Genomic DNA, 23,646 nt, shown 5'->3' on the forward strand with positions numbered 1-23,646 from the left:
TTATTAACTAGATAAATTTCTCAATTTACCCTTTCTAAATTAATAATAGACCAATGTTACAAGTCTATTTTCAAATAGGGGTAAATTTGTCCATTTTAATCATTTTCTCTCATTTTCATCCTAATTTTTAAAACATCCAAATAAGGGGAAGGACTAATTACTCCCTTCCCCCTTATTAATTTTAAAAACATCCAAATAAGGTGGAGGAGAACCATTCCCCTCTACTCTCCTCCCTCTTTAAACTTCCAAACATGCCATTACCTTCTTAAGCCAAACAAAATTGAGACTATTTTATCATTAATTTAAAAAAAAAAAAAATAACTATGGATAAGAATAGGACCAAATTAGGAAAAAGTAAAATATATTTTGAAATTATAAGGGGTGTTTGGATTGTGTTTTTAAACAATCATTTTTAGTTTTTAACAACATTTTACGCATTTCAACGCACTTTTTCATCCACATGTATTTTCACAAATGTTTTTAAAAAATAATTTTCAGTTTTTAAATATATGTACCAAACGCCCTAAAAACCTTGGAAATTGGTGAGATCCAAAAAAAAAAAAAAATCGGAGAAATTTAAAGGGTTTTAGAAATCCCCTCAAAGCTGAAACCAGTAATTCCCATAAAAAAGAAAAAAAAGAAAAAAAGAAAAAAAAGAAAAAAGAGGCTGAAACCAGTACCGATACAACTACTTAAGAAAAGGTAGTATTGTAAACTAAAACCACAACAACATTAAACACAACTGAAGGGTCTCTCTGCGATGGTTTCCCTATCAACTTGGTTCCGATACATAGCTCACAAGCTCGAGTACTCCGTCTCTCTTACCTGGAAGGTCCTTCACTTCACACACACTCTCTGCCCATTTATCATTTTTATGTTTTGTAATACTCATGGGGTTTGTTGATTTTTGTGTATTTCATATCCTAGATTGTTGTCCTCTCCTTTGTAATTGTTTTTTTCCTGTTGATTTTGCATCTGGGTTTTTTTGTTCATGAGGTTTTGGTCTAAATGGCAAATGGGTTTTCTGGGATATGCTTGAATAATCAATTTTTAAGCTTTTTTTCATGTGTCAGCTTTCTTAGGTTGTTAAAATGTTTATATAAAAGAAGTGTTAGTCTAATAAATCTAAGATTAAAAATAGAAGGGGATGGCTCTGAGGATTTTTAGCTTACAGATGAAATAGTTGCCTTAGGAGTTTAGAGGATGCACAAAAAAGATGAATTGTGTGTTTGAGGTGTACTTCTTTGGAGATCTAAGGCTCAAGTCTGAAAGTGTGGCATCTTCTTTTTGTTTGAGGCTTGCCTCATTGTGTAATCCTGAAAAGCAGAAGCTTTTTAGGATTATTGTAGGGGAATAGTTGTTTCAACTAAATAGAGGTTATACATGGTTAAGTAACGCTTAATTTTCTTTTTGGATATACTGCACTTGTTTTACCTTTTTTTTTTTCTACTGCAAAATTATGATCACATCTGCAATGTGATACAGAGCTATCAAAGAGGTCAAATTACCGACAGAGAAATGGGTGACGCTGTTTGGAAGAATCTATTTCAGGGAAAGTTGACATACTTGCACTGGAATAAGGGAGAGGAAATGGCCCCTACTATAGGTCCACAAGGGGGAACTCTTCTGGTCCGGAAATTACCAGCTGCAGATCCCACGTAATTTACTCTTCTTTTACTGAAGTGTTCTCTTTTTCTGTTCTTTTTGCAGCATAAATTTCCTAGTTCTGGCTTTGACATATTTGGACCATTCTGGTGATCAAGTATATATATTTTTCTTCTGAATATACTTTACAAAATTTAAATTCCGTGTCATGACTTATAATCTTATCCTAAGTTTAATGAGTTTTTGATCCCATATATGACCTTCATAGTAGGCATTTCATGTGTTTGCCATTTGTGGGGGTTTAAAATGTGGATTTGTGAATGTGATTTCATAATGTCTGAATGTAAATGGTTCATAACGTATTAAACGACAAGTATTAAGTTTCTTTTTTCTTTGTCCTATATTGACTGTCAATTCATAAAATTAAAGCAATTAAATTTTCCAATTTCTCTAGTTACCCTTCAAATAAATTTAAAATCATAAAATAAAGCAACTGAAATCTAGTTGGCTCTAATTCATGAGAGAAATTTATCTTGTATATAATAGTTTTGATTGGAACAATTATAGTGGGATTTTATTTGGGGTGGAATTAGGAGGGAGGAAAAGGTACACTTGGTGGATTGGCAAACTGCATGCATGTCGATAGGTAAAAGAGGATTGGATATTTGTAAGTTAACTGCATTTAATCAGGTGCTATTGGGGAGGTGGCGATGGAGGTTCACTAAGGAGAATGAACATTCTTGGAAAAGGAGTTTAGAAGGCCATTCGAGTGAGTGGAATTCTTGTGCAGATTGATTGGGTTTTGGGTTGGAGATGGCAGAAAAATCAGATTTTGGCATGATACTTGGTATGCAGACTCTAACCTGGCATCTTTATCTCCGGAATTATATATGATTGTTTCACAGAAAAATGCTAATGTAAATGAGTATGTGGAGCTAATAGATGGCAGAGTTCATTGGAATGCAACTCTTGTCAGGTCTGCTTAGGATTGGATGCTAGTGTCATTTTATACTCTTTTGAGATGCTATAATCTACTTGGATTAATGTGAATTCAGAGCATCAGGTTGTTAGGAAATTAATAAAGACGGGTGTTTTAGCTTTCGTTTGTACTATGAAGCATTAAGAGGGAGTGTTGTTTCAGATATCTCTTGCCAGGAAATTTGGAGGGCAAAGGCTCCCCTGAAGGTGGCTTTCTTCATATAGATGGCTTCATTGGGAATGATTCTTACAATAAACAACCTCGTGAGAAGTGGTATGCTCATAGTAAATCGATGTGTAATGTGTAAATATGATGGGGAAGCATGTTGATCATTTGCTTTTGCATTGTACAATAGTGAGGGAGTTATGGAATTTATTTTTGTTTTTTTTTTGGTGTAAAGTGGGTGATGCCTAAAGCAGTGAGAAGGTTCTTTGTTGCTGGTGCCGAACTAGGGTCTAGAATATAGCTCCATCGTGTTTGATGTGGTAGATAAGGAGAAGAGGATTAGAAAGACATTTTAAAGGCTATATTTGAATACTGAGAGGTTGATATCTCAAATTATTGGGACCCTTTTCTATTGGATACCCTTGAATGGGTGTAGACCATTGAATATGTGTGATTTTAGATTCTTTGTACCCTTAGTTGTTGGAATATTTAGGAGTATACAATTGGTATATTCCATTTTATCCCTATTGTTCTTTTTTGTAATCTTTAATATCAATACAATTGAGTAGTTATCAAAAAATTTATTGTAAAACACTATTACATAGATGGCCTGGTCAACATTATTAGAGCCTCCTCAAATATTTTGCTTTCCAAACTTGACACACAATTTGGGTTGGGGTATGTTGTTTTTTGATTCTAGCTTTTTCATTTTGTTTTGTGTCCTGCAAATGATAAGTTGACAATGGAGGTGCTCATTGTTTGTGCTTCCCTCTGTGGGAGTATAGTCAATGTGGAGATGGTATATGTGTTCCTAATTGTAAACCACATTGAACTAGATCATATATTTCTGGGGACTTGTTAGCTGTTGCCCGTAAGTATATGAGTGAAAGGAGACCTGCTTCTCTTTCGAAAGCAGTTTTTTGGAAAATTCAAGAGATACAATTCTGGAATTCTTTTAAAATTTTTAGTAAAATATATGGGGAAAGAGACAGAAATTTCATCATAGTTATAGGGAGAATTATCAATTGAATAAGTGTGTGAAACCTTACCTTTTTTAGGATGATACTTTTGGATTTATCTCGTTAAGAGAACCTTTGTTTGTCGCTCAGAAGATTCATACTGAGAAACAGTTGGCACACTCACTAGTTTGTTGAATTAGCTTGTAGATGAAACCCCAGCATGTAAGACTTATAACGAACTTCAGAAAGTCGATTGGCTTCTCAATCTGAAATGGAGAAGAGTTTTTTCCTAATAGAGATCTACCCCAGGTTCAGATGCTCTTTTTTCAGATTGCTTGAGAAAGTATGATTATGTTGTAATGACTCTATTTAGCAAATGCTATGTGTTTTATAGATTAATGTTGATTTGGTTAAGTTTGTAACTTTTCATATGTTGGTAAGAAAGTTGGATTTTTGTTGTTGAGTCCAATAGTTTTCGTGATGAATCTTCCTTGTTGTACATGATATGATTTTTATTAACAAATATGCTTGTAAGCATGACCTTGGAAACATAAAATGTAGAAGCCAAGGAAAAAATAAAACGCAGAAGCCAAGAAATAATAGCTTTCATTTCAGTTCCATAATGCTGCCATCCTTTGTTCACACGCTTTAGTATTGTTTTGATATCACATTTGTTGTGTAGTATCTTGATATCTCTTGTTTGACTCACAAATTGATTTACAGCATGCATGTTTCTTTGACAGGCGTGTTTTTGTTGGAGATGTGGTGGTGGTGAAGGACCCCCAGAAATCAGATGACTATCTAGTCAGAAGATTGGCTGCTATTGAAGGGTACGAAATGGTCTCTAAGGATGAAAAAGATGAGCCTTTTATTCTTGACAAGGATGAGTGCTGGGTCTTGGCTGACAATGAGAACTTAAAGCCCAAGGTAATATAACTTTCTTATCCAATATTCATTCAGCCAAATTGTTTGGTTTGTCTAATAGATTACCCCACTTCTTTCTACATAGTATGCATTTTGGAAAAGCAAATCAGCTGAGAGAAATTTCTGTGCTCCCAAGCAACAAGTAAAGTATTAATAGATATTTCCACAAATCCAATTTCAGTGTTTCTTCTTTCAAATTAGCCAATGAACTCTAGCTCAAATAGCACCTCAAGGGTTCAAGTGATGGCCCAATGGTAATGGCATCCTTTGTGGTGCCCCATGTCTAGGTTTTAAACCCCCCCCCCCCCCCCCCCTTTTTTCCGTACTATCTACCCATCTCCAAAATAAAAAAAGAAAATTGCACCTTCTCCCTTGTGGAGGGTGAACTTGTGTATAACTTACAAATAAAAAATAAGTTGAGTAAATTACACCAACCTCTCCCTTGAGATTTCACAACACGACACTCCCTCCTCTTTTAAATTCTCACTTGTTGCTTGGGAGAAAGTTGTGTGGCTAGTGGAGGTAGGTGGCTGAGGGATTTGGAAGATTGGGTTGTTTAACCAAGCTTTGTTTGGGAAGTGGCTTTGGCGATTTGGGAAAGAGGTCACACGTTTATGGAGGCAGGTTATAGCTTCCAAATATGGGGAGGCCAGTGGGGGATGGTGTACTAGAGTTGTTAGAGGGATGATGTGGTATGTAGAAGAACGTTAGGAAGGGGGCTGAGAGCTTCTTTGGTCATGTGTTGTATGCGGCAGGTGAGGGTTTTTGTATTAGATTTTGGTATGACCCTTGGAGTAGCCCTACTGCCTTGAAAGATTTATATCTGGCAATGTTTGCTATTGCTCTGGATAAGGCAGCTATGATTTCTGATATGGTTGAGTTTGCATCGGATGGGGGTGGTAGAAGCTGGAACTTATGCTTCCGTCGTGCTTTTCAAGATTGGGAGATAGGGATATTTTATGATTATTTTGCGCATATCTCATCCAAGTTACCTAGAGGGGGTGATGATACCATGATATGACAATTGAATCATAGTGGTGTTTTTGATGTGCGCTCTTTCTATTTTTCATTGCTAGCAGCCCCATTGGTGTCTTTTCCTTGGAAGAGCATTTGGTGTGTTAAGGTACCTAAAGGGGTGGCTTTCTTCTTATGGACAGCTGCTAGGGGTGGGATTCTTACTATAGACAACCTCGAAGAATTTACCTTTTGTTAATTGGTGCTGCCTTTGTTGATGTGAAATGGAAATTGTAGATCACTTATTGATCCATTGTAAGTATGCTCATACCTTGTGGAGTGAAGTCCTTCGTTTGTTTGGGGTTCAGTGGGTGATGCCGAAGAATGTTGTTTCTCTTCTCTTTGCATGGTGGAATTGGTTGGGGAGTCACACTTCAAATGTGTGGAATATGGTTCCAGCGTGTCTTATGTGGTTAATTTGGAAGGAGCGCAATGCTCAAACTTTTGAGGAAACTGAGAGACTTGTAGACTGTGTGAAATCTTTGCTTTTTAGGACTTTGTTTGAGTGGTCCCGTATTTGGGGGTTTAGGCATTGTCATTCTTTGTTTGAATTTCTTCATTCTGTTAGTCTTCCTTTTTGATTGGTTTGTATTTTTTTCAGTGCAGTGAGTTTACTATCGTAAATTCATTGTGCTTTTATTATCAATAAAGTTTGTTATTACCTATCAAAAAAAAATCATTTGTTAAATATAACATTCCATTTTTACTTAAATATACTTTTCCTATAAAAAATATAACATTCCTATTTTACCCTTAAGTTATTGATGAAATCACTATTTGACACTTGGTTTTTTATTTTTTTATTTTTTATTTTTTTGCGTCCCACAATGAATTCACTACTGTACCCCTAAAAAGATACCAAAATCCCCATATTTCCCTTGAGTTATCAGTAAAATCCCTAGATTGTCCTTTTCAAATTTTCTTTTTCCTCATCCACTCTCTCCTCCCAGATGCCACTTCCATCTTTTCCTTCCTTGAATTGAAGAATGACCACATGTTGCAGCTTAGAGGTTTGATCCAAATATGAAGACCAATTACGAGAAGGCTCTTTCTCAAGCATGTTTTGATTGAGTTCTTGGGCCACTGGCTGAGGCTAAGACCATTGTGGTCCTTGCTTCTGGCATTCGCTTCTTGGGAGCAATGGCCATGAACTTGGTGTTTGTGTTGGTGGTTTGTTTTGGGATTAAAATTTGAAGTAAGGCCTGCACGGGTAGAGGGAAATTTTGGTTGGGAGAGAAATCAGAGAAAAAATCTCTTTTAAAGGGAAATTAAAAATAAAAAATCTCGACTGGTTGGAGGTTTTGAAGAGTCAAGGACGCATTGGCCATGATATGAGGGGATTCCCAATGCATAATCCATTACCTTTCTCTAATTGAAGCCTGTTTTCACAAGTCTTCCATAACCAATTTCCAAGTCAACTACTGTGTTAATTAGAGAAACTATATATCATATAATGAATACAGATGTAAAAGATGTTTTGAATTGAGTAGTAGATTTGTGGTTATGATTATTGTCTTTGCTGATGATCAAGAATGTTGGGATGGATTTTGTCTTGCTGTTGTCTTTGCTCTCGCACCTCATTCTGGTTCATTTGGCTGGAGAAGAAAATAAATCCCCTTTATATCTCTTTTGTTAACGATATTAGAGAAGAGAACATGGACCCAAATTTATTTATATTCAATTGCTCAATTTCTTGGCAAGCAAACAGGGAATAAATGAAAGAAAGAAATAATAATAAATAAAAGATAGTAAATTTCAGTTACCCCTAATTTTTAATAAATGTAGGAATCTTTTTACTTATTAAAAAAAAAATGTAGGAATCTTTTAAAATATGCTCTATTCTGTTAGAGTTCGTAAGAACGTTAGAGGGAAAGGACTAATCTGTTACGTTTATGACCTGTACTTAATAAAATACAAAAATTATAGTATATTTACTTTGCTGTATTCTTCTGGTCTCAATACAACAAGATTTTTTGTAAATGACAGCACCCTCTAGTTTTAGGAGTTTCCACTTCTGGATCCAGTCCAGCGTTACCCATCTAGCATCATGCTAAACTTACAAATGCAGTTATTCCTTTTTCATTAATTTCTTCATTTTTTTTATAATTCTTTTCCTCTGTGAGAATTGTGTGCCATAGAGTGGTGAGGATAAATTATTATATAAAGCATATGTTGATGATTGATTCTTGAAATGCCTTGGCATGAATGGATAATTTGTTTCTTTCCTTTTTGTCTTCCCTTTTATCCTCTAATAGCAGGAAGCCAAGGACAGTCGAACGTTTGGTCCAGTTCCCATGACAGATATTGTTGGTAGAGTACTATATTGCCTGCGAACAGCTGTGGATCATGGCCCTGTGCAGAATAGGTGAGCTGCTCCTCAAGTTCATTTTACTCTACCCATTTTTTTTTATGGTAGAAAATGTCCTGGTGACACAAATTTTTGTGTTCCTCAGTCATTTCAGTATGAAAAAGGATTCACCAGTGTTAGAAGTCGAACTTGATGTTGATGAGATGGCAAAAAATCACAAAGCCTAAATGTGCCCACAGAAAGCATTGACTTGGTTTGTATGTATTGCTCTTTCCTCCCCATTTTCCTATTGGATTACTTTTCACCCATTTTGTTTGAACTACAAAGGAAAAATAAAAGAGGGGATTTTAAACGTTCATTGAATCGTGGTGTATTTATGGTTATCCTTGACCAGGTGTGCTAATTGGGTAATCTGGTCTTTCTTCCCTACTCAGCATATGAAGCGGCCTGTACCGAATTTTGAGTTTCAGCTGTATTTAAATTTGCATTGGAACAGTATTCTAGTCTTAAAATCTAGCCAAAAGGAATCAATCTTGTTGCTGTTCTGGATGCTTATATTGGGACACACTTCGATTGCATTTAGTTGCCTGTGAGCTTGCTGTTGTCAAGTGTTGGAAGAATAACATCTGATTCCGAAAACTGTTCCTATTTTTCACCCCACCTGCTGGCCATACTTTGGCATGTTTTAACATGCGCTTTTTATGCTCCAAAATTACTATGATACTCTTCTTGAGAGGTTCAGTTTTTCACTTCTGTTATTGCTCTGCTATAAGATGTAATACCCTAATCACTGCTCTAATGGCTCTGTTGGTCAATCTATTTCAAAAACATGCTTTAAAATGTTCACCAAACTCTATTTTACTATGTTTTTCCGAACAAACTTTTGACACAAAACACACCATCGATTGAGCCTTGATTAAGTGAACCCTTCAAGCTTGCTGCCTAAGCCATTTCAAGGTCATCTTCTTTGTTTTCCTTCTCTTTTCTTCCCGTGGGATATATGGTACAAGCGAAACAAGCCAAATGTAAAAGGCCAATAACAAACGAATTAAAAGGAAGGCAAAATCATAGCAACAAAAATAATTACTACTTGCCTTCGGGCCTTGTGATATCACTTGCATTGATAAAAAAATAAGTTAGATTTTGTGTTTGCCATGGTCCTCGTCGTGGTTAGCACCACTTCCAAACCAGGATTAGGATTTTCTGGTATGCCTTTGACTGTCCAATGAATAATTTGGTCTTGAGATGGATGATTTCATTTCGTTTGCTGTTACTATGAGTTTGTTTGGATATATCTTATTACTAAAAATACTATAGAAAAATAATTTTTAAATGTGTGAATGGTACTGTGGAACCTAGTTTTAAAGAAAAAGTTATTAAATATGATACTTGTAGGTCCAGTGAACAATGCACGGGACTCAGGAAAAAAAGCATCCACTGGGAAATGCACAAAATGCGCTTCCCAAACGGAGGCTATGGCAATTACTCTTGTTTTCTTTTCCAGAGTTTAGGAAATTTCATCGTAAAATTTATCAAATCTAAATCATTCCTAACTATATGGCCATAACTGTATGTTTTTGTTCTACTTTATTATTATTATTTATTTATTTTTTTTTTATCAAGTGTAAGTAAGAGAATTCAACCTCCGGATCTTAACTCAATGGAGGGAGTGAATTGAATTATTGCCACAGTTTTACGCGGCATGAAAATATTCTTCCAAAATCATTAAAAGGAATTTTACATTGTGAAGTCCCCCCCAAACCACACACCACCCCCACCAAAAAAAAAAAAAAAGTCCCAAGTTTATTAGAACTTATGTGTTGTATTACATGCCATAGTTATCTGACAATCTATGTGCAATATTAATAGTATTCTTGTACGCGTAATCAAATGTTATATATCATCTACAAAGGTAGTTTAGTGATAGGAAGCTCTCATATACAGCTCAAAACACTATTCAAAGTATATATTTTTTGGGGTTCAACCAGTTAAAAGTAAAATTGTAGGCAAATGTTGCTAGTAGTTCAAATTCAAATATGATCCAAAGAAAGGGAAAAATAAGAAGAAGAAAGGATGGGAAGAATACAACTCCAAGACATTCAACTCAAACTTGAAACAAACCAAGCACATTGCTGCCTCAAAATAATGAGCGTACCTTTTATTCACTCTCTCAAACTGAATCAAAGTGAAGCATATTGGGTTGAACCAAGTATGTGTCAATATTTAGTGTCATATATTATGCTCCTAGTCAGTAACAAGCTTGAATATAGGAAGAGAGTTATGTTAAGTTGACAGCTAACATAAAATTTAGTCACTTTAATTATAAATAAATTCATTTTTTGCATTTCATAAATGAGCTCACTAAATCAATCTAAGAGTAATAAGTTCCTTATTAGTGTATAATTTTTGTAAATGATATGACAAAATGTCCAAATTCTATTCTAAGTTGAAATGAAGTTTTTGCCTTAAAGGCTCGAAACACCTCAGTACGGCTTTGTGTTTGAGCCGATACATAACAAGGGATTTTGTGTACCAAGATATGGTAAATACTAACTGGTGTAAAATGAAATTTAAAACATTAGGTGATATAGTTTTAGTGAATGAAACTAGACGTAGAGTTAATGTCAAATTAGAAATTTGGTAAGATGCTTTAAAATTTAAAAGATTTTGATTAAGTAGGACTAAAATAGAATACATGGAATGTATGTCTATAATTTATAAAAGTGGAGACAAAAATGAAGGGGTTTAAGACTTTATTACGGTCAAAACATACCAAAAAACAAAAGTTTTTGATATTTTGGATTAATAGTTAACAAAAGATGGAAAGATTTAAAAAAAAAATTGTTACAAACACAATGATTATAACCAAATTTTTTATTAATTCTTGTTCGGACTTCGGTATTGGTCAAAAATTTTGTGCTTCTAATTGCACTCATAAACATCATTCAAGTTTATTTCTTTGGTTTTTTACTGTTGCTAGTCCAGCACACAACCCGAACCCGAAACTTACCCGACACATTGCCGCTTCAAAAGTCAAAGTAACAAGCCCACTAATTTTTGCCCATTATTGCCCCAAACCAAACTACATATTACCCAACGAGTCCCTTATCAATGGCTATATAAAATCTGCAAACAAAAGCCTCGTATAAACTGAGAAAAACCAAACACACTTTCTGACACGCTACCATAAAATGCAACACCGCCATTGAACTCTCTCACTCACTCACTCTCTCTCTAAGCTCTGTATGCAATGCAAGCAATGTCTCAAGTAGTCCACCTTGTCTCCAAGAACGTTCCAGGTACTCTCTTATTCTTTGCGCTTTACGCTCTGTTTGGTTCCTCAGAAACTCAGTGGGTGCCCCGTTATCCATTTTTCTCTTTTTCCCATTTCTTCTTTTTCGTAGAAACTGTTTTCCCAGCAACCAAACAGAGCTTTAGGGTTTCGAGTATAGTTGAGCCCAAATGTGCAAAGTTGTACTTTTTTTTAAAAAAATGCTTAGCTTCCTTTGATGGTTCTGCTTGTGCACGTTGGTCAAGAAGATTTTGTTGCTCATGTTGCTTGCTGTTTCTCACTTCTCCCTTTTGCGTTTTGAGATTTTGAACCTTATTTGCATTTTTTTATCAACCTTTTTCAAATGGGCATTCGTAGTTTGGCTGGTTATTTGAGTGTTACTCTTGCTTTTGTTTGTGTGTAGTTTGTGTATCAGTGTATTTATATGGATGTTTTGTTATTGCCGTTGAAATGGATCTTGATTCTACTTATTTCAGGGTATTGTTATTGTTTGGATAATTTATTGGAAATTAAATATCCCGTTTGTGTGTTGTTGTGAATTTTTTTAGTATTGCCTACAATCTGTTCGTTGAAATGCCTTTTGGGGGGTCTTGAATGTAGGTAACAATGTTATATATATACACACACACACACACGGTGATGGTGGGTGATTTATTGTTTAAGTTTGCATTTTTATTCTTGCTGGTTGGTTAAGCCATAAGTTTCTACTGGAATTTACTGGTTGGTGAAGTTAAGTTCGAATTTCACTCTGGTTGAGCCAGGAGCTTCTGTAACTTTATGACCATAGTTCTCAAACATGTATACCACTTGTCTCGTCTGTTGAGCAGAACACTAGTCTCTGAAGTTACTTTTCTGTACTTTTTCTGATTAGTTGAACTTGAGTTTTGAATTTCTAACAAGAAGTCAGCCTTCACACTTCTCTTCTTCTTCTTCTTCTTCTCCTTTTCTCTAGATTGACCTGAGTAGTGTTATTATTTTTTGGGTGGTGGACTGAGGGTAAGAAATTGATTTGAGAGCAGTGAATCTCTGCAGGTTTAATAAGTTTATCTGGACTAGATGCTTATGCTTTTGTATGGTACGTGGCACAAGCGGTTGGTTGGTGCTTCAAGCACTAAATATCCTCAGATAGTGTTAGACTTGACACTTATGCTTTTATATCGTAGCACAAGCGGTTGGTTGGTGCTTTAAGCACTCAATATCCTCAGATAGTGTTAGTTTTTTTTTTTAATAGTTTGATCCTCTCACAACATTATTTGTGTTTATGTGCTAGTTAGGCAAATATGATTTTCGTGCTTTTGATATGTGTGTTCATGCTTATTTAAGTTGTCTTCTGAACTCTGTGAGACATGTTATTTAATTACCATGTTTATGAGGAAATGTATAGGAGCGAAAACCAGCATCAACCATTGAAAAAGTGTTTCAATAGTTGTAATTTGAACGTTTTTGTTACATGTGGGGATTCACATCAGATGTCTAAAGGCTGTATGCATGTGTGATGAGCTAAAAACAAGGAAAGCTTCTCAAACTGTTATTTTTGACATTTTTTAATAAATATACATAGATCTTGGCTTTCTTGCAGGTTGTGGAGTGGTGGAAGGTGGATGTCTCCCTTGTTCAGGAGTTTCTGGAAGAGCAACCACTGTATCTCCTTCTTCTCGCATTGACTGTAGGTTCCATTCACAGTTCAAGATTGGATCACTGAAATGTGCTTCAAAGGGAGTAGCTTTTGTCTGCCAAGCAAATTCTGGTGGTCATAGGAGAAACCCAGACTTTTCCAGACAAAACAGGCGCAGTTTCTCCAGGAACAGGAACAGGCAAAATGAAGAGAGAGAGAGCTTTGTCAACCTCGATGAATCCGATATGTTATCTTCAAAGAATGGACCACTACTCTCTCTCTCCAGTACTCCTAAATTTAATGCAACTGCAACACCTGGACCTAGGGAGAAGGAGATTGTTGAGCTATTTAGAAAGGTCCAGGCTCAACTTCGAGAGAGAGCTGCAACCAAAGAAGAAAAGAAGATTGAAGCCTTGCAAGGTCAAGGCAAAGAGAGTGAGACTGTGGATTCGCTTCTGAAGTTATTAAGGAAACACTCAGCCGAGCAAAGCAAGAGAAGTAGCGGGATCAATGACAGCAACAAAGACTTTATTTTGGACCAACCGGCACAGAATGACCCATATAATGAAAGAAAAAGTTCAAGCTTCGATAATTCAAATAGCAGTTTGAAGGATGAGGAACAAGAACGTAATGCCTCTCCCTCAAGTAGGCCTCCATCAAATTTCCAACGCAAGTCTCCTGTTCCTCGCGCGAAATACCAGCCCATTTATTCTGGTGAGGACACTATCAATACCATGCCCCAAGTGAATTTGAGTGAGAAGAGTGGGGAGAATCAGGTTGAGAGTGACCTAAAGACTGAACAAGAGTCAGAGCCAGAGCTGGAGCTTGAACCTGAGCCTGAGCCTGAGCCCGAGCCCGAGCCCGAGCCCGTTGTCACTATTCCAGATGTTCAGCTTGCAAAATTGTCAGAGGTTGAGCCCTCAGATACTGATGAACCTTGTAATAATGAGACTGTAGATAAGCAGCTGATAAGCGAACATGTGGATTTGAGTGCATTGAAGCTAACGGAATTGAGGGCACTTGCAAAGACTCGTGGCGTAAAAGGGTATTCGAAGATGAAGAAGAGCGAGCTTGTGGAGTTACTAAGTGGGAGTTTGGTATGATCCATCATGCACGAGAGGTGTAAAAACAGGAAACCTTTGTTTTTTTAGTGCTTCTTTTTGTTTTGATATTATTATACATTTCTGTTCAGTTTGCTTTGTACTTCTTCCCTTTAAATCCTTCTTTGGATTCTGGGGACTTTGACTAGTTGTGAAGCTACCCTTTTTCGTTTTTCCATTTCCTAGGTTCTTAATTGATCGGTCATTGGTGTCCATGACCATGATGAGATCATTGTTGACTTGTGTCTCTTCTTCGATCGGTTAGTTTTTTGTTGAAAAATGCGTCAGATTCAATTAACCTGTGTTTTCTGCTTTTACGGGTTAGATCATTTTCGTATTGGAAACTTTTTGGATTCTGATCTGCAAGTTCATTTTTTTACATCTTTGCTGGCAAAGATAATACGTTTTGCTTGTTTCATTCGTGATACTATCTCCTAAACCGGGTCTTATAACCACACCCTAGTTGGGTGAGTTGGGAGTCCCTACACGTAAGTGCATTTTTTTTTTTGAGAATTACACGTAAGTGCTTGGGAGAGCAAGGGCTGTGAGTTTAAGCTGTCAGGATATATTACGTAAGTAACAATTTATAACAATTTTAAAAATATATATTATGTAAATATTTCTAACCATTTCAAAAATAAATAAATAAATCAAGTCTTATGAAATTAGAATTAACACGTAAAGATATCTTACTTTGAGAGTTCCAAAAAGAAAATCGTAGCCACCAAGTCTCAATAAGAATTAAATTATTCAGAGGAAGCATGTGTATATATTATAAAATAATTTGGGTTCAGTTAATGGGTTCCTTTATATTACTTGTTAATTGACCATTTAAAAAAAAGTTTTAATAACATTTTAATGGGAAATATAAAAAGTTATCAAAAATTTTTTTTTTTTGAGGAGTAAAAAAAAAAAAAGTTACTTTTATCTTTTCCTATTAAAAGTTTCTAAAAATATAAAAATGTTTCCTAAACTAATAGCTTTATAGGGCATCAGTTAACTTTTTCCAAATAATTTTAATGATTAAGGCCAGAGGATGGTTATTTTAATGACACATGTGGCTTGGTAATCATAACATGTATTAATTTGGTAAACATCCCATGTGCCTTAGCAAAATATGTTATGTGTAAGACACTTGTCAAACATATGAGAGGATTGGAAGAAACTTGTTAATAATACTAGCTTCTGAGTATGCGCTCATGCGTATGCTTAGAGGCTATTTTATTTTTTTGGTAAAAGTTAATGTAGGGATTGAATTTGGATTAGACCCAGTATAGGATTGAGTTTTAGCCCAACAAGCCTAAAGAATGAATTTGTAGAGCGTGGGTGAAAGAAGTAGTCTTACTCCAGAAGAAAGACAATAAAAGTTGCTGAATTAAGATCATTAAACACAAGTAAAATAAGAAAATCTGTCATCGGCACGGCCGGAGGAGCTTATGTTATAATGTCTTGTTTTAGAATAAAGTTACAAAAGTTCACAGTATTATTACAAAGATTTCTTGATTTTTCCTGATCCTCCTCCTCTAGGCCACCTTCCGATGCTATATATTACAATCTTGGTATCATTCCCACCATACATGTGTAGGTTAGATTCTAGGAACTCTTTCTTGTTCCATCCAACACCTCCCAGAACCATCAACTAGTAGCTGTAAGGTTGCTTGACCACTGTTCAGGTATCACCTCCACATTAATGCGGTTAGAGAGTTAGTTGGGAGGCATTTAATGTGGAGATAGCAGCTTTTGAAGATATTTGTTGCGTCCCCTTTGCTTATCTCTTATCCAATGTCCGACTCTTAGTTGTGATACAACCTTGAAGAGGGTCCAGGATGATAAGACATTCTTATTGATCTCGGATCTCCGTTTCCGAGATGACTTTTCTCCTCGAACGTATTTTGGACTATCATATACAATCTTTATTCTTTCTTCTTATACCATTCCCATTATAACTTTATTTGATCATCCTTGGATTGGTTAATATCCTCGGATTGGGCCATAGGCCCAATTCATACAGTTTTAATAGTACCTTCTAGATAATTGGCCCCCACAATAACCCTTTAAAATCTTGCTTTCTGGCTCCTTGGGAGGAAAGGAGGATTTTGATATCCTCAATCCATCCCGTTTATGGTTATGCCCTCCCGAACTCCTAAGTGCCTTTTTACTTGCTTAAGGCACGCTCCTGACGCTTCGGCATCCATAGCGTGCCATCATTAAATTTTGGCGGCTCCCTTGTCCCTCATTTTCAAATCAATTCATTTTCCTACTTTCAACAATCACACAGTCCTAGAGCTCATACACTGAACCTGTCACTCTCTCTCACCTCCCTGTGTGTCTACAAATACTAAAAATTTGTCCAAGGACCTTCTTTTCAAACCTTTAAGTTTCCTTGAATCCTCTTAGTTTTCGTTTCAAACTTGTTAATTTTTCTTCAAAACTTCTTAGAAAATGGGTAAGTTCAAGCGTTTAGTTGAGTCCAAGGAGGCTATGGAAAGAGTTAGGGTTAAGTATAGGATCCCACCAACAGTGGGCATGAGATATGCTGCCCAAGGGGAATGGGTAGGTGTTAGGAAAATAGGAGAGGTGGTAATCCCCATGATCACCTTCATAGAGGGAGGGATGACCATTCCCATGGGAACTATCACTAGGAACTATCTTAGATTCTTTAGACTATCTCCCACACAGTGCGCCCCAAATATGTTTAGGGTATTGGGTTGTATAGAAGCTCTAAACGAGAGAATGAACCTAAATTTGACCCATCATGATGTGAATTGGGTATACAACTTACACCATCTGATGGGACAGGGATATTACCTTAAGTCTAGGTATCCCGCAGTAAGGTTAATCCAGTGCCTCCCTATATCAAACAAAGGCTTAAAAGAAGACTTTTTAATCTTTTATGGGGAATGGCATGATGGCCTACCTTGTCCGACTAAAGAGGGAGAACCAGGTGGGGGTATAGCCGTAAATTTATGTGTCTTGGCTTGTATTTCTCTTTTATTTCCCAATATCCTTGCTTCTAACAAAATTTTCTTCCATTTTAATGATTTTGCAAATAAGCGTTCTACTAAACCCCAGCTCAGCTTAGTCAACAAAGAGAGCTTTGATAGGATTTTACGAGCTGAGGTGTACGTAAACGAAGCCGATGGTCAACTGCGAGCGGCACACTTAATTCTTGGGTACACACCCATTTCTCTCACATTTCAAGCCCCTAAGTACGTGATAAAAGCCAACGATCCTCGGCTCCACCATATTAGTGTTGCCTACGAAAGGTTCATTGTCCCAGAGGGTATTCCCATTCCTGAAGTACACCCCTTACTCGGCCATTCTTCGTAGGCACGCCTTCAGTAGGAGCATCCTTGTCCTAACTCATCCTTGAAGAAGAGGAAGAGGAAAAAGAAGAAGAAGAAGAAAAAAAAAGTCTAGAGGGGATCGTAGATTTGTCAGATTCCTCAGAGGAATTTTAAGTGTTCAACCAAACTCCATCTCCAGAGGGTATACCGGCTGACGTTAACTTCTAGCATCAAGCAGAAGTCACCATTTCGGACGAGATGGGTATCCAGAGGAAACCCCAAAAGAGTTTGATGGAATTAATAGAATCCCAGCTCGGAAAGGGTGCACCGGGGAAATCCACACAGCCAAAGCTTCCTCCTCCTCCTCCTCCTCCCAAATCTCCTCTTCCTCCTCCTCAGCTATCTCTACCATCCAGACCTGATCCTACTGATCCGAAAAGGAAGAGAGAGCAGAAGGGAAAAGATGTAGTGGATGTTGGGAAGTCTTGTCCTGCTCATGAGGACGAGACCCAGAGAGCTGCAAAGCAGCAAAAGACTAGCCATATATCATAGAGAGGTGTGGAAAGGGGGGATAATCAGCCTTCAAAGCCTTAGGCTTGGCCTCCAACACCCATGCTAAATGGTGAACCCTTGAGGGATGATGCATCACTCAGGGATTTCAATGGGGGTATTGGATGCCATGTTGCCTCAACTCTAGAGGGGGCTCTATTACTCCCAAACGATATGGCCGAGCTGAGGAACATCAGGAAGAATGAGATTTTCCTCAACCTCAAAAGATATTTGGGCATGGTATGATGCTATCCTTTTTTGTTTGTTTGTTTATTATGTTACTAACCCTTTTCTTTCAGGGTTGAGGAGATAACCAACTCTTGCTATTAACAGTTGGACGATGAGAGGAGAAGGCGTGTAGCAGCTGTGCAATCGTTCAACTTTACTGATCAAAGCAATGTAGATTTAAGAAAAAAGCTGACCAAGGAGGAGAAGGCCCGGAGGAGTGCTGACTTGGCTTTGGAGAGCGCTGAGTGACAGGCCAAGGATCAGAGGTAGTGCCTTCGTGAGGCCAATGACCAGCTGGCTTCTTCCAAGGAGCAAATAGTAGCTCTCAGGAAGAAACCGGAAGAAGCCCAGAAGCTCAAGGATCAGGCTGAAAAATTGAGAGCTGAGGCCGAGAAGGCAAAAATAGAGACCGAGAGGGCTAGGGATGAGGCTGAACAGCATGGTTACGATGTTGGTGTAGCCGAGACCAAGGATACCCTCCAGGCAAAGGTTCCTGCCGTATATCAAACCTACTGTACTCAGACTTGGGAGGAAGCTCTTAACCGAGTCGGGGTTGAGGCTTCTTCTGAGCTGAGAAGGCCAGAAAACATTTACTTCCCACCACCCATACGAGTCTCGAACCTTCCTTCCACTCAAGGTGAGGTGGCTTCTACGATTGCTGATCCGGTCGAGGAAGTATTGCCTTAGGACCCTCTTCCTCCCAATCAGCAGGAGCAACCAAAGGAACCTGCAGTTTCAAAGGAAACATCATCGAACAAGGCCGCAGAGGTTCCACAAGATGGGGCAGCTTTCCAAGGTTTTGAATAGGCCTTGTCTTCAACTACTATGCCTGCCGAGGGAGCCCTTAAAGAGAAGGAGAAAACAATTCCTACTGAAGCGGATAAACTAGCTAATAAGAACTCCAAGGACAAGCTTAAGATAAAATTAAAACATTGAATCTTCCTTTTGTAATGTAATTATGGCTTCTGCAATGTAATTTGTTTTCTTCCAAGACATGTTTTAATGATATATGCATTTTTACTTTTTCAAATTTGTATGAGTTGTTATTTATTTTATTTTTACTTTATTTGTTTTGTTTACTTATATTTTATTATTATTATTATTATTTTTTTTAGTAATTTTCATTTTGACTGTCCTTTGTTTGAACATAATCATATGCCAGGAAAGTACAAAGTTACTTACACAGGAGAAAAACAAAGTTTACACATATTTTTAATTGGTAATTAGAGTGGATTGTAACCATTGAATCTGTAGTACTATTAAGAAATAATTTGAATCTATCAATTCTAACAAGTTTAACTTCAAGAAAAATGTTCTAATGTTTGATCAAATAAAGCTAAGTCCAGGGCACCCCAAAATACTTTAAGTGATGCTTATGGGCTTACTACGGTCTATATCTTTATTAGGTGATAACAAACCTTGTGATCCAAGAAAGGGAATCAGGGGTTCATTCCCTTTAAATGCTTAAGTTCATGTTTGACTAACATGTTAACAAATACCATAGTGTATTAATTTCCACTAATTTTGTGGTCCGAGAAACTTGACATGACTTAGTTTTTGTTCAATACTTCAATAGATGTCAAATGGTATTAATTTCCACCAAGTCTGTGATCCGAGGAACCTGACATGGCTTAGTTTCTGTTCAATACTTCAATAGATGTCAAAGAGTATTGATTTCCACTAAGTTTGTGGTCCGAGGAACCTGACATGACTTAGTTTCTATTCAATATTCTAATAGATGTCAAAGGGTATTAATTTCCACTAAGTCTGTGGTCCGAGAAACCTGACATGACTTAGTTTCTGTTCAATACTTCAATAGATGTCAAAGAGTATTGATTTCCACTAAGTATGTGGTTTGAGGAACCTGACATGACTTAGTTTCTATTCAATACTTCAATTAATGTCAAAGGGTATTGATTTCCACTAAGTATGTGGTCCAAGAAACCTGACATGACTTAGTTTCTGTTCAATACTTCAATAGATGGGGAAACACACGATACATGATTGGAACGAATTAAAGAAGAACTAAACAGAACTATTTTTATTAATAATAATACTTTTTTAGGTTGTTTACATTCCAAGGATGGAGCACAATTTTTTCATCTAGATCCTCCAAATAGTACGCACCTATTCCTACCACCGAAGTGATTCGATATGGCCCTTCCCAATTAGGCCCCAATTTTCCCTAGGTTGGATTCTTTGTGGTTCCTAAAACTTTCCTCAATACCAGATCTCCTACAGCCAATGGTCTTAGCTTTACATTGGTATCATAACCTTGCTTGAGTTTATGCTGATAATAGGCCAATTGGACCATCACGTTTTCTCTTCGCTCTTCAATCAAGTCTAGACTCTTTTCCAACAACCCATCATTGCTGTCCGAGGTAAATGCATTTGTTCTCAGCAATGGGAAACCTGTTTTCGGAGGGATTACAGCCTCGGCCCCATATGTCATTGAGAAAGGGGTCTCTCCTGTTAATCGTCGAGGCGTTGTCTGATATGTCCAAAGGACATGTGGTAATTCCTCCACCCATTTTCCCTTCGCATCATCCAACCTCATTTTAATTCCATTCACTATGACCTTGTTGACAGTTTCAACTTGCCCATTTCCTTGTGGATAGGCTGGAGTGGAATATCTATTCTTTATCCTCAGATCAAAATAGTACTTCTTGAAGGCTTTGCTATCAAATTGAAGGCCATTATCTGAGATGAGGGTATAAGGGACCCCGAATCAAGTAAAGATATTTTTCCAGATAAACCTTTTGACATACACATCTTTGATATTAGCTAAAGGTTCAGCTTCGACCCATTTGGTGAAATAATCTGTGTCGACCAGCAGGTACTTTTTATTTCCTAGTGTTTTAGGGAAATGACCTACAATATCCAAATCACATTAAGCAAAAGGCCAAGGGTTGGAAAGAGGATTAAGTACTCCTCTAGGCTAGTGAATGTTTGGTGTGAATCTCTGACACTGATCACATTTTCTAACATATTCTTGTGCTTCCTTTTGCATACCTGGCCACCAGTATCCTTGAGTAATGGCCCAGTGAGATAAAGATCTTCCTCCTATGTGACTTCCGCAAATTCCTTCATGTAGTTCTTCTAGGAGTAATTCTGATACCTCGGGATATACATAAAGTAGATATGGTCCAGAAAAAGAATGTTTGTACAACTTTTTATCCTCTAACAGCCAAAACCGAGGAGCTTTCCTTCGTACTTTCTCAACTTCTGACTTCTCTTCAAGCAATATATCCCTTTCAAGGAATAGCAGTATAGGATCCATCCAGCTTGGCCCTAACTTTATTTGATGGACCTGGAGCAAGTCTCTCTTTATTGGGGTAGGGGTGCATAAGTCTTCGACAAGTATCACTCGAGGCAAATCCTGTGTTGAGGAAGTGGCAAGGGTAGCCAAGGAGTCTGCATGGGTATTTCCACTTTTGGGGATATGCGATAAGTCGAAGAATTCAAACTTTGTTTGCATACGCCTAACTTGGCCCAAATATTCTTACATTCTTGTATCTTGAGCTTCCAATTCACCTTTTACTTGACCTGCGACTAATCTTGAATCTGAGAACACTTCCATTGTCTTTCCACCCATTTTCTGACATTGATCACATTTTCTAACATATTCTTGTGATTCCTTTTGCATGCCCGGCCACCAGTATCCTTGAGTAATGGCTCGGTGAGATAAAGATCTTCCTCCTGTGTGACTTCCACAAATTCCTTCATGTAGTTCTTCTAGGAGTAATTCTGATGCCTCGGGATGTACATAAAGTAGATATGGTCTAGAAAAAGAATGTTTGTACAACTTTTTATCCTCGGACAGCCAAAACCGAGGAGCTTTCCTTCATACTTTCTCAGCTTCTGACTTCGCTTCAGGCAACATATCCCTTTCAAGGAATAGCAATATAGGATCCATCTAGCTCGGCCCTAACTTTATTTGATGGACCTGGAGCAAGTCTCTCTTTATTGGGGTAGGGGTGCATAAGTCTTTGACAAGTATCACTCGGGGCAAATCCTATGTCGAGGAAGTGGCAAGGGTAGCCAAGGAGTTTGCATGGGTATTTCCACTTTTGGGGATATACGATAAGTCGAAGAATTCAAACTTTGTTTGCATACGCCTAACTTGGCCCAAATATTCCTGCATTCTTATATCTTGAGCTTCCAATTCCCCTTTTACTTGACCTGCGACCAATCTTGAATTTGAGAACACTTCCATTGTCTTTCCACCCATTTTCTGAACCATTGCCATTCCCATCAACAAAACTTCATATTCTGCTTCGTTGTTTGTAGCCGAGAATTCCAACCTCAAAGATTTTTCAATGGTGATCTTCTCAAGAGATACCAGAACCAGCCTCACTCCTGATCCTCACTGGTTTGCTGCTCCATCCACATATACTTTCCAGGGTGAGGGATATTATGCGGAGATTAGGCCAACTGATTTTTCGTCTGCACCATGCTGCTTCACATGTACTTTTTCAGGAAATTCAGCAAACTCGGCTACTAGATCGACGAGGACCTAACCTTTTACAAAGGTACGAGGCATATACTTGAAGTCAAAAGCCCTTAGAATCGTGTCCCATTTAGCAATCCTTCTAGTATAATCCGCACTTCGAAGTATTGACTTGAGCGGTAATTGAGTTAGAACAACCACGATGTGCACCTGGAAATAGTGGGGGAGTTTTCGTGTAGCATGCACCATTGCCAAGATGGCCTTCTCTAGTGATAAATACCGTACCTCGGCTTCATGAAGTGACTTACTTACGTAATAGACTGGTCTTTGGATGCCATTGTCTACTCGTATCAAAACAAAGCTTACAGCATGAGAGGCTATTGCTAGGTAAGCAAATAGAACCTTGTCCACCTCAGGACTGGACATGATGGACGACCGAGATAGGTACTCTTTAAGCTGTTGAAATGCTACAACACACTCCTCGGTCCATTCAAATCCTTTCCATTTATGCAGCAAAATGAAAAAAAGTCTGCACCTATCTACTGACTTGGAGATAAATCAATTTAAAGTAGCAGTCATCCTGGTCAATTTTTGGACCTCCTTGGGGATCCGAGGTGGTTGAAAGCTATTAATGGCCTTGATCTGATCAGGGTTCACCTCAATTCCCATGTGGGTCACCATGTAGCCAAAGAACTTTCCTAAGCCTACACCAAATGAACACTTAGAAGCATTCAGGCATAACTTGTGCTTTCTTAGAATTCCAAAAATGTCTACAAGATCTCCCACATGCTTAGACACCACCTTGCTCTTCACGACCATATCATCAATATAGACTTCAATGCTCTTGCCCAACTGGGGTTCAAACATTTTTGTCATCATCCGTTGATAAGTAGACCCTGCATTTTTCAAGCCAAAGGGCATCACTTTGTAGTGATAGTTTCCAGTGGGAGTGACAAAGGCTGTCCTTTCCTGATCGTCCAACGCTAGTGGTATTTGGTGATATCCTTGAAAGGCATCCAAAAAACTCATCCGAGGATGACCTACCGTCGCATCTACCAACTGATCTATTCGAGGCATAGGGAAAGGATCTTTGGGACAGGCCTTATTGAGGTCCGTGAAGTCCACACACACACGCCATTTCCCAGTTTTCTTTTTCACCACCACCGCGTTA

The 23,646-nt window shown here is 37.7% G+C and overlaps 2 protein-coding genes across 7 annotated transcripts; both read left to right on the plus strand.

Annotated features, from left to right (window-relative positions):
• The first annotated feature begins 666 nt into the window (after window positions 1-666).
• Window positions 667-8,791, plus strand: LOC115960219. Of its 5 annotated transcripts, none has more exons than XM_031078999.1 (6): window positions 667-832; window positions 1,486-1,658; window positions 4,452-4,635; window positions 7,905-8,011; window positions 8,100-8,211; window positions 8,349-8,791. In XM_031078999.1, the coding sequence occupies exons 1-5, from the start codon at window positions 761-763 to the stop codon at window positions 8,179-8,181; spliced, it is 618 nt and encodes a 205-aa protein (XP_030934859.1). In that variant the 5' UTR covers window positions 667-760; the 3' UTR covers window positions 8,182-8,211; window positions 8,349-8,791. The 5 variants fall into 5 exon arrangements, with proteins under 5 accessions (XP_030934859.1, XP_030934856.1, XP_030934858.1 ...); XM_031078996.1 differs by having other exon boundaries at window positions 684-832; window positions 7,902-8,011; window positions 8,100-8,215; XM_031078998.1 differs by having other exon boundaries at window positions 684-832; window positions 7,902-8,011; window positions 8,100-8,215; window positions 8,389-8,791.
• A 2,285-nt stretch (window positions 8,792-11,076) lies between these two features.
• LOC115960665 (rho-N domain-containing protein 1, chloroplastic-like) lies at window positions 11,077-14,278 on the plus strand. 2 transcript variants are annotated; one of them, XM_031079622.1, is made up of 2 exons: window positions 11,077-11,253; window positions 12,826-14,278. In XM_031079622.1, the coding sequence occupies exons 1-2, from the start codon at window positions 11,205-11,207 to the stop codon at window positions 13,962-13,964; spliced, it is 1,188 nt and encodes a 395-aa protein (XP_030935482.1). In that variant the 5' UTR covers window positions 11,077-11,204; the 3' UTR covers window positions 13,965-14,278. The 2 variants fall into 2 exon arrangements, with proteins under 2 accessions (XP_030935482.1, XP_030935481.1); XM_031079621.1 differs by having other exon boundaries at window positions 11,078-11,253; window positions 12,808-14,278.
• Window positions 14,279-23,646: the final 9,368 nt, after the last annotated feature.

Source organism: Quercus lobata, chromosome 9 (assembly GCF_001633185.2).
Source record: "Quercus lobata isolate SW786 chromosome 9, ValleyOak3.0 Primary Assembly, whole genome shotgun sequence".
Taxonomy (NCBI): domain Eukaryota; kingdom Viridiplantae; phylum Streptophyta; class Magnoliopsida; order Fagales; family Fagaceae; genus Quercus; species Quercus lobata.